This window comes from Anas platyrhynchos, chromosome 4 (assembly GCF_047663525.1).
Source record: "Anas platyrhynchos isolate ZD024472 breed Pekin duck chromosome 4, IASCAAS_PekinDuck_T2T, whole genome shotgun sequence".
Lineage (NCBI taxonomy): Eukaryota > Metazoa > Chordata > Aves > Anseriformes > Anatidae > Anas > Anas platyrhynchos.
The window spans coordinates 73,157,725-73,169,113 of record NC_092590.1 but is presented as its reverse complement, the minus strand read 5'-3'; the positions used below and the strand labels follow the sequence as shown (position 1 = coordinate 73,169,113).

General features: G+C 34.5%; 1 protein-coding gene across 2 annotated transcripts; it reads right to left on the bottom strand.

Annotated features, from left to right (window-relative positions):
- Positions 1 to 107: 107 nt before the first annotated feature.
- LOC101804810 (transmembrane emp24 domain-containing protein 11) lies at positions 108 to 11,129 on the bottom strand. 2 transcript variants are annotated; one of them, XM_005016219.6, is made up of 5 exons: positions 5,825 to 11,129; positions 4,882 to 4,982; positions 3,983 to 4,108; positions 1,496 to 1,642; positions 108 to 588 (listed from the first exon to the last, which is right to left on the bottom strand). In XM_005016219.6, exons 1-5 carry the CDS (start codon positions 5,952 to 5,954, stop codon positions 439 to 441), a joined length of 654 nt encoding a protein of 217 aa, XP_005016276.1. In that variant the 5' UTR covers positions 5,955 to 11,129; the 3' UTR covers positions 108 to 438. The 2 variants fall into 2 exon arrangements, with proteins under 2 accessions (XP_005016276.1, XP_012951785.1); XM_013096331.5 differs by lacking the exon at positions 3,983 to 4,108.
- Positions 11,130 to 11,389: the final 260 nt, after the last annotated feature.

Below are 11,389 nucleotides of genomic sequence, written 5' to 3'. Positions count from 1 at the left end.
CTGAATTTTTTTTCTCTATCTGAAATTTTTTTACTATCTGAATCCCACTCAGGCTGAAACACTGACCTGTTCAAGCTAGTACAGAAAAAGATTACAAAGCAAGTAGAAAACTTTAAAACATTAGGATTTTATTTTAAAGATTTCTATTTTAAATTTAACAATCCTGAGTTAAAGTTAATTGCTGCCTTAGTCATTGAGTCTTCTAGATTTAGCTTTACATCTACAGAGAAAAAGAAACTAATAAAAGATGGAATTCAACGATTAAAATTTAAGGAGAGGCCAGAGACTGAAACCAGAGTTAGAGTGACAAATAGAGTAGAAAATGAGAGAAGCTTGAGAGTTTTATACAACATATTTTCTCATAGGTACAGGGTTTCTTTGAATTTTATATATTAGATAATGAGGAAATTTCCAATCTGTGCATTTACTTCATAAGACTTAAACAAGCTTCTTAGCTATAAAGAAATCTTTGAGAGATTTGATTTGCCAGATTCCAATGGAGATAAGGATAAATGTTTGTGCCACAGCCCACCACAAAATATTGCTGTTGGTCTGTTCACTTATATTCCGAAATTTTTCTTCACGTTCCTGAAGAAAAAAAAAAATAATAAAAAAAAAAGATAAAGAAAAAGCATATTTAGTACTTACCAGCATCTGCATGTTTCGTGCTGCTATCGTGTTAACTAGACATGCATCCCTCTTCTGCATGGTAGTAAGCAAGCACTTTTCTCATATTGATAAAAATGAAAGTTTGTTCTTCCATAAGGAGGAATTTACAAACCAAAACAGAGAAGCAGACAAATTGCTGTCCGGAAGCAGAAATGCAAGCAAGTTTCCCTTGTTGCCAAATATATATATATATTGGCAACAAATATATATATATTAAATATATCCCACTAGTACATGCTTAAGACTTTTCAGGCTTACAGTCACTTGCACATTGCAGTCAAGAACCTTTTGGCAGCCAAATGTCATTTTCTAGGGAACTAGCAGATAGATTTCAAACACAGTCTGAGTGCCTGTGTATGTGTAAAAAAGTGAAGACAATGGGTTTACTCTTGTTTGAAGGAGGGCTTTATTTCTAAGTGCATGAGGATATATAAATACACACTCAGTCATTTCCTTATGCACTCCAGTAAAATTTGTGCACACAGACCAGCATGGAAACAACAACTGGCAACATCACCAGCAATGGTACCTGCCACCTGCTCCACTGCTGTTATTGGCTCTGGCCAAGAAAACTATATTTGGAAATTCCAGCTTTAAAATAACACCTGTTGCTATAACCATGAGTTCATGGTAATTACTTTTTATGTTGTTTCCTTTTACAGCTTAAAAATATTTTGTAAGGTAACGTGGGCTGTTTTGGTTAAATACTAATAGCTTTTTATTAGTTAGTTAAAAATAATACTGCAATTAAATAATAAACCTCAGATTACTTTATAAATCAATAAGCCTCTGTACTTTTTTTTTTTCTATTAGGGAACATACATACTCTTTCATAGTTTTGTTCTTTGGAAACGTGTTGAATTTGCTCCATTAGATGTTCTAGTCTAAAGTTAACTTCATTCACTTTGTCTTTGGCTTGAATAACTGTTTCATCCAGAAAATGTTCTCCAACTCTAATGTCCAAATGGATACGCTGAGAACAGAAAAAATATTCTTATTACTGTGTCTTCTGTTTCCAAAATTCCTTACAAAAAAAAAAAAAAAAAAAAAAAAAAAAATCAGATCATTTCCCTTAAGCTCATTACAGAAAAAGAGCTTTAAATGCTTTTGTAAATCATTCCTAAAGTTAGAACCAGATAGAATATTTGAAGTGTTTCTTAATTTCATTTTAAAATTAATTATACAAATTTAAAAACTTCACTAACTTTAAGGCATTGTTTTATACTAGTGTTTTTTTAACTACCGTGAAAATGTTTTACTGTTCTCTGCCCAAATTGGTTATAAAAAAAGAGCACTATTAGAACTGCTTGTTATATTTCACATTCCATCCTAACATTGCAGAAATAACATTCTTCAATGAAGAATGCAGGAAGCTGCAGGAACCTTTTAATAGATGTGCTTGTAGGTATTCCACTTACAGTTAGGAATAGAAAACGAAGGAGACCAGCCAAATTATTATTTGCAGTTTATCATTGGTGTTAAAGCAGAACAGTCCATAAAGTATCTTCTTTGTTTCTCCACACATGGTATATCAGGTATGAAATAGTTCCCAATATCCTATAAGCAACTGATATTGCTATAGCAGAAGTGACCCAAACCCTCCAGGTGACAGTCCCATAGAAATAAAAGAGGTGAATACAACCTGCAGCATCATGAAACTTAGGCATAAATTGAAAATTTTGCAAAAACTAAAAGGAGAAAGTTACCCCAGAAGCCAATTTGTACCTAAGAGAAAATAAATTGTAGTCTAGCAGATAATCTACAGAAATCATAGATTTTGATACTACACAATAGAAGTTTGGTGTATTCAGATGTCAACCACAAATGGCAACCACATCTCCTTTCAGGTCTCTTAGAGTTAGCTAACTGAACATCCAGAAATCCCTCTCACAACGTTATAGGAGCCTGTGAGTAAAGTTTGGTTTGAAACAGTTCAGATAACCACCTGGTTCTTATAGAAGGCTACATCAAGACTACTTCAGTTAGCTAAAGAATGTTTTTCCTTTTCTAATGTTAAATCCTGCAGTATAGATATAAAGAATAATATTTTCCTTTTTTATTTTTATATTCTTAAGACAAACTCTTTTTAATGTTCATGCTATTAATCTTCTCCTTCCCTGCACCTGTTCACTTTTTAAAGAGGAAGGCCAGAACTGTATACGGTGCATGTATCATATAAAATGATATTAGTTCATCTCCATTTATACCAGATCAAAATCTCCTCCTGTATCCCCAGAATCATACTGATGGTCCGTAGTTAACTCTGAGCAACCAATACTTTACCTCCCTTATCCTGTCTAGTTGATGAGCTCCACACTATATTATTATTATTATTATTATTATTATTATTATTATTATTATTATTATTATTATTATTATTATTATTACTGGATGCTAAGTGATTTTGCAAAGTATATGATTAAATTTCCACTTATTTCCATTAAAAAGTTAATAATAACACCTAATTATTCCAGTGTAACTCTTCTTCTTCAGTAATGTTAACATCTCTTGGTTCTGTGTCATCTACATGTTTCTAAAGCAAACATCTAGGATAAAATTTGTCCTGTCTAGCTTAACACATTTACACATTTACAAAATGTTTATATTATCTAACAGTTTTTTGCAACCAACAGTTAAAAAAAAAACAACGCTAAAGAGCTGTCAAACTACCTTTTGAGAATAGGTATATAGATAAATTTTTCAACAGTGTTTATGAAATGGCTTGCCAAAATAGATTAGAGTCACGATAATGATGATAACTCCGATCAGATCAGATTTAACTACTAGAGAACTCTGATCAAATAACTCTGATGCCCCTCTTTTCAAAATCTGCATGAAGAAAATTTTTATTGGTTGTAGACAATATTGAGAATGGTAATATGTTCTTAATATGAATATCTTGCAAACATTTGTATGCTAAATTTTCTGAAAGACCTAGATCTAAGGTATTGAAGCCATGCAATACTATTACGATGTCACTGTTTTGTGACAGCATTTGTGGTAGTCAGTCTCACATACCTATCTTTCTGAACCAAACAGATGTTCTTATTGATCAGAACTATTTCACACTCTAAGCACCATGCAAACATTAAATCAATCTGTAGTTAAGTCTTGCCTCTTGAATCTTAACTTGTTACATAGCAGAACAGTCTTTTTATCTCTTCATCTTCATAAGTTTATATTTATCATCTTTAATCACTAGGAAATGTTGCATTTTCTGCTAGAAGTTAAATTTCTAATATATTTTGTAAACTCTGTAGTGTTTATACAATTAATACTATTACAACAAAGAATATTTAAGAAATACACCTACCAGTTTACTTCCTGCAAATGCCACAAGTCTCGTGGAGTTAGACTGTAAACAGATAATATGCTCCCCAGATAGATAGGATGTAAAAGAAAATGTTGCTTTTGGCCCATACAGTTTTGACAATATTACCTGCAATTTAGATGTGTTATATGTTGGATATATACATTAAAGATATTGATAAAATAATCAAATGCAGTACTGTGAATTGGATGTAAACAGTAATAAATTAACCTCCTGAAAACATTAAATTTTTCTGAATTTCAGAAGAGATTTAGAGAATGACAAACAATTTTATCTCACAGTAAACATTGAAATGCTGTGAATTTCTGCAAAGTACAAAATCCAATGGCCTCTAAAGCATTAAAAGTTTGAAAGCTAAGACCTTGTCTAGGCACAGAATAAGTTGGTCTTTGTTGAAAAAGCTCAGGACCTCATGCTGCAGTTGCTATGCCTGCCTAATGGCTGCATGCAGCCTCACAGTATCTAGTCTTTTGCATTTTGTTTTATCATTAGCCTTCCTTTCTGCTGCTCAAATACTTTCTGAACCATTTTGCTTTATTAGCGAATTTTCATTGTTTTTAAATATAATATGTTTTCTCAGTTGTGGCTTACTAGTCTTAATGGCATAGTTTCCCAATTCCAGTAATAATGCAAACATTGTTCACACAAATAATTATCAAACATTCCATTTCTATTTATTTTCAAGCATGCCATTTCTATTTATTTTGATATCAACCACAAGGTGCTTATACATTTCAACAAGAAAATACTGAATTAGCAGATTAGTAGATTGATTGCAGTTTCATTTTCTCCCCAAAAGCATCAATATATTTAGAGTTTAGACTGCCAGTGTTGAAAGTCAATACATAAATTGTACAGAAATATTCATAAAGAGTATTTACCTCATCAGAAGGAGTTCTAACAGTCACAAACATCCCCAAACCAGGAGCAGATTCAAGAAAAACTTGTTTATGTATATCCCATCTCTGTACTTTGTAATTCCCTGAATAAAAACATAGATAAAAATCTGATAAATAAAACATAGTTTAATATTAAAGGTCCTTATTTTTTTCTTTCCACAAAAATATAAATGTTTTAAAATAAAACAATATATGTATTTCATTATGTATAATTTAAATTACTCAGAAGGCATTTTATAACAGTGTGAAATGCAATGAATTTTTACTACACTAGAATACTACAAAAATGATTGATTAACAAGTAATACTTTTTGATTACTCCTAATGTTCTTGCAAGATAAGCATCCAGAGGGCATGCTGAGACCACCAAAAGAGTAAGTGTTCAAATTAAGAGTAAGTGTTCAAATTAAGTAAGGGTAAGTATTCAAATTACATTTTTTGGATTCTTTCATATTTATCACATTACTAGTAAAAAAGATGATTATATATTATATATATTTATGATATCCCTGATGGGATGGAACTTTAGTACATCTTGAATTGCTTCTTTCCAGATCACTGTTAATCAAAATATTGTGGTATGAATGAGTCATAATATATAGAAGCACATGTTGAAACAGCAATCCCACTGCTGTAGAATTAGAAGACAATATTTTTCTTTGTTCAGAGAGTTAAGCACTCTGGAAACTTTTTTTTTTTTTTTTTTTTTTTGTGTAATGCAATCACGGAATATGTGAATACAAGATGGCTAGTCACTGCTGCAGGGACTTATTTGCGGTGTGCCCTCTTTTTTATCAACATGGTCTTACCATATTCATCAATCACAGATTTTCCTGTTAAATTACAAGCTATCTTTACGATTGCATAAGAGGTATATAAGATATATATAAGATTGCATCTTTATATAGCAATGACAGGTACCTACCAGTTACCAACGTGTCACTGGGAACGTCTTCAATTATACATTTCTCTTCTCTTTCTGCACTATGAAAATACAAAGCAATCGAAGATGAAATCCAAAAGTTCATAAGAAATCCTATTAATTGGCTTTTCATTATTTTTATGTATCCTAGTAGTACTGCTTTTTGAAAATAACTATTTACAAATGTATGTAGTCCTGTGGTTGTTCCTTGTTTGCTGCTTATCAGTGTGGTTTTGAGAGAGGAAAAAAACTGTGAGAAAAGGCAGCTGGTGGTTACACATTTATAAATAACTACAGTATGTTCTGTAGAATGAGATAACAAGGAAAAGATAACTTGTAAAATCTTTCTTCTTTCCCAGCATCTAGATTAAAATTTCATTTTATACATAGAGTAGTATGAAACTAGAAATTACTTCTCAGGTACTTGAGAATGGTGCTCTAGATCACTGTAAGCAACCACATTGGCTATCTCTTTCCATAACCTACCTGCTAAAATTTCCACTTACATTGAACTTAATATCTTATATTTCCTATTTATCCAGGGTGATTATGGGTGATAAAGCTTCACTCCTCTGTTGTGACAGTTAAAAGAAATCTTGTAATTTGCAACCTAAATCATTGGACATAGGCATATGCCTGTACAGAAACCATAGGGACTACATAAAAAGGCTGAAAGAAATATGAAGAAATTAAAGAGGGAGGGGGGAGAAACCGATCTGAAACACTAACCTAAATACCTAACATTTCAGGTAGGTAACTCATAATGAGTCATTTCATATTTGCAAAAGAAGCACTGCTTTGTGTTTATTGCAATTCGCTGCACCTGCTATCTATGAAGCTGCCTCAATAAAAAACATCTTTTTCTAGCACTGATCAAGGGTCAAAACCAGCTGGGCCACCCAGCTGGGAAGCAGATGCCTTGCAGAAAAGGACCTGGGTGTCCTAGAAGGCTAACGGTATCAGGGGCTGCATTAGGCAACTTGTTGCTTCAGGAGAGGTAGTCCTTCCCCTCTGTTCAGTACTGTTGAGTCCACACTTGGCATACTGTGTCCAGTTCTGGGCTCCCAGTACCAGAAAGGCATGGAGCCCCTGGAGAGTCCCTTCCCTCCAAGAAAGGGCCACAAAGATGATGAAGGGACTGGAGCACCTCTTCTACAAAGAGAGGCTGAGAGACCTGGGACTGCTCACCCTAGAGAAGGACTGGGGTGAATTTATCAAAGTCTATAAATACCTGAAGGAAAGGTGCAGAGGATGGAGTCAGGCTGTTTTCATGGTGCCCAGTCAAGAGGCACAATGGGCACAAAGTGAAACACAAGGGTTCCATCAGCACATCAGGAAACATTGCTTTACTGTGTGTGTAACAGAGCACAGGCACATGTTGTCCAGAGAGGCTGTGGAGTCTTCTTCCTTGAAGACCTGCAAAAGCCACCTGGATATGGCCCTGGGCAACCTGTTGGGGTGTTGGACCAGTGACCTACAGAGGTCCCTTCGGACCTAAACCAGTCAGTCATTCTGTGTGATTTTGTGGTTATCAGTTCAGTATATTTTATAGCATGAAGGATCTTCACAGAAGTTCTGGCACAAGTATTAGTTCACCTCTGGCAAAATACTATGTCCCTGGACTGATAAAGAGACTGTCAAAAAAGAGAAGCCTCATTTCCTTAAACATTAATGCTTTTTCTTTCACTCCATATGGTTAAGGTTGGAAGGATACAAATCACATCTCATGGCCATTGAAGCCTGAAGAGTCTCAAGGGTGATATTAGGACTCCATTACTACTTTAGCATTTATCCATCAGATCTAATTTTAGATTACTCAGAATCTCATTTCATAATTGGACTCTTAGTCTTCCAGCACAGGGAGATCTTGACTGACATTCACCTGTATAAATTCTCATGCCTTTCCATATCTGCAAGAAGTATATGTTTGGCTGCAAACCATGAACTACTTGAGGAACCACCCTTTCAGCTTTTTATTTATTTCTTCAGGTCTCCAAAAAAGCATGTTCCAATGACAGAAGACAAGCAAGATGTAGAAGGGGATGTCACTTTATTCTTCACTATGTCCAGGCACAGCTGGGACAGACACATTACTTCTATATTTCTGTCTAGCAAATACTAAGATAGTAGGGCTGCTGGATTTCAAACAAACAAAAATAAATCAGTCTCCAAGCGATCAGGATGCCATGCAACATACGGAGAGCATTTTGTCTCAGGCATTCAGAGTACCTGTAATTTATCACGGACCAAACTTCTACATATTACATTCCGTTAAGCAGGATTTAGCTGATTTCAGAATTGCTGCTTCAGGTGTTAGACTTATTTTCTGAGCATATTATATATTATCATGGAATAGTCTATATTACCTTTATTATATTGTATCAGGTCTGATATTTCCACAGTATTTCAATTACCTGGGACTGAGAGTATCCTGAACTGGTTTTGTCTTTGATTCCAGCAAGTACTCTCAGAACTTTTGCTCACACACCAGTTATATCCTGCTGGGTACAGTTCTAACTCTATGATCAGAAAGGCTGGCGTGCAGATTCCCTCCTGTTCTAGAAATTAGGTACACATTAGTTTCAGTTATCATGCTTACGTTAGGCAGTGTGGGTATTGAAACTTGGATATTGGAGCTAGGTATTCAATGAACCCAAGACTGTCTCTCTCCAGAATGATCTTTAATAGAGGACCCTGTGCCATTTTGACATTCATCTGCAACATTTCTCAGCAGGCTTTGTGGATGCAGTTTGTTCAGTTAGCTCACTCATCCCCTCTGATACATTCCCCCCTCCATCTCCTCAACAGTAGGAAGATATATGTACATGGCAAACTTCAACAGGGCTTCAAACTGCAGTTAATTAGTCTGTTTGACACATACACACACACACACACACACACACACACACACCAATCCCTCTGGACTATCTGGTAGTACTAAATATCTGCCCTCTCCTTTAGTCCACCTAACATTTATACCATGGTACCTAGGAGAACTTTTCAGTACCATGGATCACATCAATCTCTCTTGTACCCTCACTTATCTACAAAACTACCCTAATATTTCCCAGTCAGTCAGCTCCAAAGTGCTACTCTAGATGTATGCAGAGAAGCAACATCCCATAAAAAAGTATAAATGTAGACACAGCTTCAGCTGACATTCCTACTTACTGGTAGGAAGAGCTTTCATGTGTTCACAGCTAACTGTTCTTAAATTCCTTAAAGTCCTGGATAAGTTGTTCTCAGTAACGGGTTACCATATTCCACTAAGGGAATTGAATTTGGCATTCATGATTTTTGTAGGACCATGGTTTAAGTCAGTTGTTTTGCTGCTACGCTTACCTTTAGCTTACCTTTAGCTGTGTCTTTCTTTGCTGCAAAAATGACCATCCTGACATGAAAACTGATTATTCCTGCATAATATTCTCGTTGAAAATAAAATGTATTTCTAAATCCATTCTGTTTCCTTCCAAAGTGTTTTATGACATTAGTTTAACCCAGAAATTAATTTATATATTTCTTTCCCTAAATTCCATGTATTTGGTACCGTAGTATCTTGGCTGCCAGCCATCTGTAACAATAGATGTGAGGGAAGAGTAAGGAAGAACTGATCTGTCAGATCTGTCTGTCAGACAGAACTTTCTTTGCTGTCCCAGAACTGTCAAGACAAATCCAAGACTGTGCTGAAAGTAGAAGTTATAAAGGCCTACCCATAGCCAAACATGGATCACATACCTCATTAATCAGTTTAATAAAGGTATATTATGAGAAATGTGCTCCATCATCAGAATGTGCTTCACTAGAACTCACTGTACCCACAGTTTTGCCAAGAAATGTCTGTCCCTGGTATTTGCAAAGTGAATATCTGAAACTATACTTTTGGCCTTCTCCAAATACTACAGTACCACAGGGGCATCCAGACAGGATTACATATTTACCAGTGACTTCTGAAGTCACTTCTTACATTAAAAAAGCTTATCCACATAACTAAACGGATAGGAAACTTTTGTTTGAAGGAACCTGCAATGAATATTCATATCTAAACATTAAATTAGAAAGTTATTTATCACTAACTGGACTTTACTGAAATGTGTTGACCTTTTACACATTCACTTCCCTTTCAACTCCATCTTCTCCTCGGGAAACATTTGGCTTCAGGAATATGAGGGACTCTGCTTTCAAATCATATCCTATAGGGCTAACATCCTACATTTGAGTCATATAGACGATTACAGGTGCAGTTATTTTTCTGTTGGGCTTAGTCATTCAGTTATTCTGAAAATGTGAACAAGCAAAACTTCATTGTTTAGGGAAGGTCTTGGAAGGTTCTTTCAAGGATACCTTGCACTTCAGCAAATCTTTGTGGAATTGTTTTCACTAATTCATAATTTAGAGTTGCATCTGAATTCTGCCCAAAACCCTTTTTGAGTTTAGTCCTATGAGCAGCTGATGAATCAATTTGAATTTAGTTTCAGTCCTCAGAGAGCATTTAAGTATATGCAGTAATAAGTTTAAAAGAAAAGAAAGCATTAAGTGAGGAAAAAATAATATAAAAAGGAGACAGAAAAAAAATGGAAAAGGTGTAGAAATTGACTAAACACAAAACATGGAAATAATATTGTAATAACACTATTTCTATTACAGAATGGACACGGGAACATCAAGAAAAGAAAGTATAATAAAAAGAATACTGAAATAATTTTGAAAAACATGCAACAGGGGGAATCTGAAGAATGTAAGATGTAGAAATTCCTATACTTAGCTCTAACAACTGTGCATTCATCAGTATCACAAGACCAACTTAGTTTAGCCTGATAAAGTTTCACGTTTCTTTGGGTCTTTGCAAGATTTATCTCCTGTAAAAATATAGAGAGAACTTTCCATGTGTTTCTACTCTACAGAGAATACAGTGTGTTCCTTTAAGTACGTAATAAAGATTGCAATATTTGATATATTCCAAAATGAACCTACACATATGCAACCCAACGTCTCCTGTTGAATATCTTTCCTTTGTGTTTGTAGAATTGCAGTGTGCTGTAAAAGTTTTCTGAGTTGATTATAAATATTGCCTACTGAACAGTCTTAATACAAAATTCTTTTCCAGTTAGTAGCCACAACTCTTTAAAAGCCACATGTTACATTCATTTTATAACAGTTATTTGAGCATTAAAACTTGCCATCTGGAGCAGTTTCTGACATACTGTGTTTTGTTAGATTTGTGTATACCTCAGTCTTAGATAATATTAAAACGTCATTAAGTTTTCTCTGTGCAAAGGCTAGGATGACCCAAATAACAGAAAATGCATTTAAAGGAACATGAAGACATTTACTGCACATATAAAGAGAATTATATAATTTATGTTATGGTCAACAGTGATAACTTTTTAACAGTTATTTTTCAGACAACTCTCTCATGGGCGACGCTCACCAACTATCAGTCAGGTCTTAAATCTCAGTTAACATTTTTAATTAAGTTCAGGACTTTTGTACTAGTATCCAAACTTCTGGGATTTTTTTAATAATTTTATTGTTAAGTGTCCTCATGATATGTATTCTTCTCATGTTTGA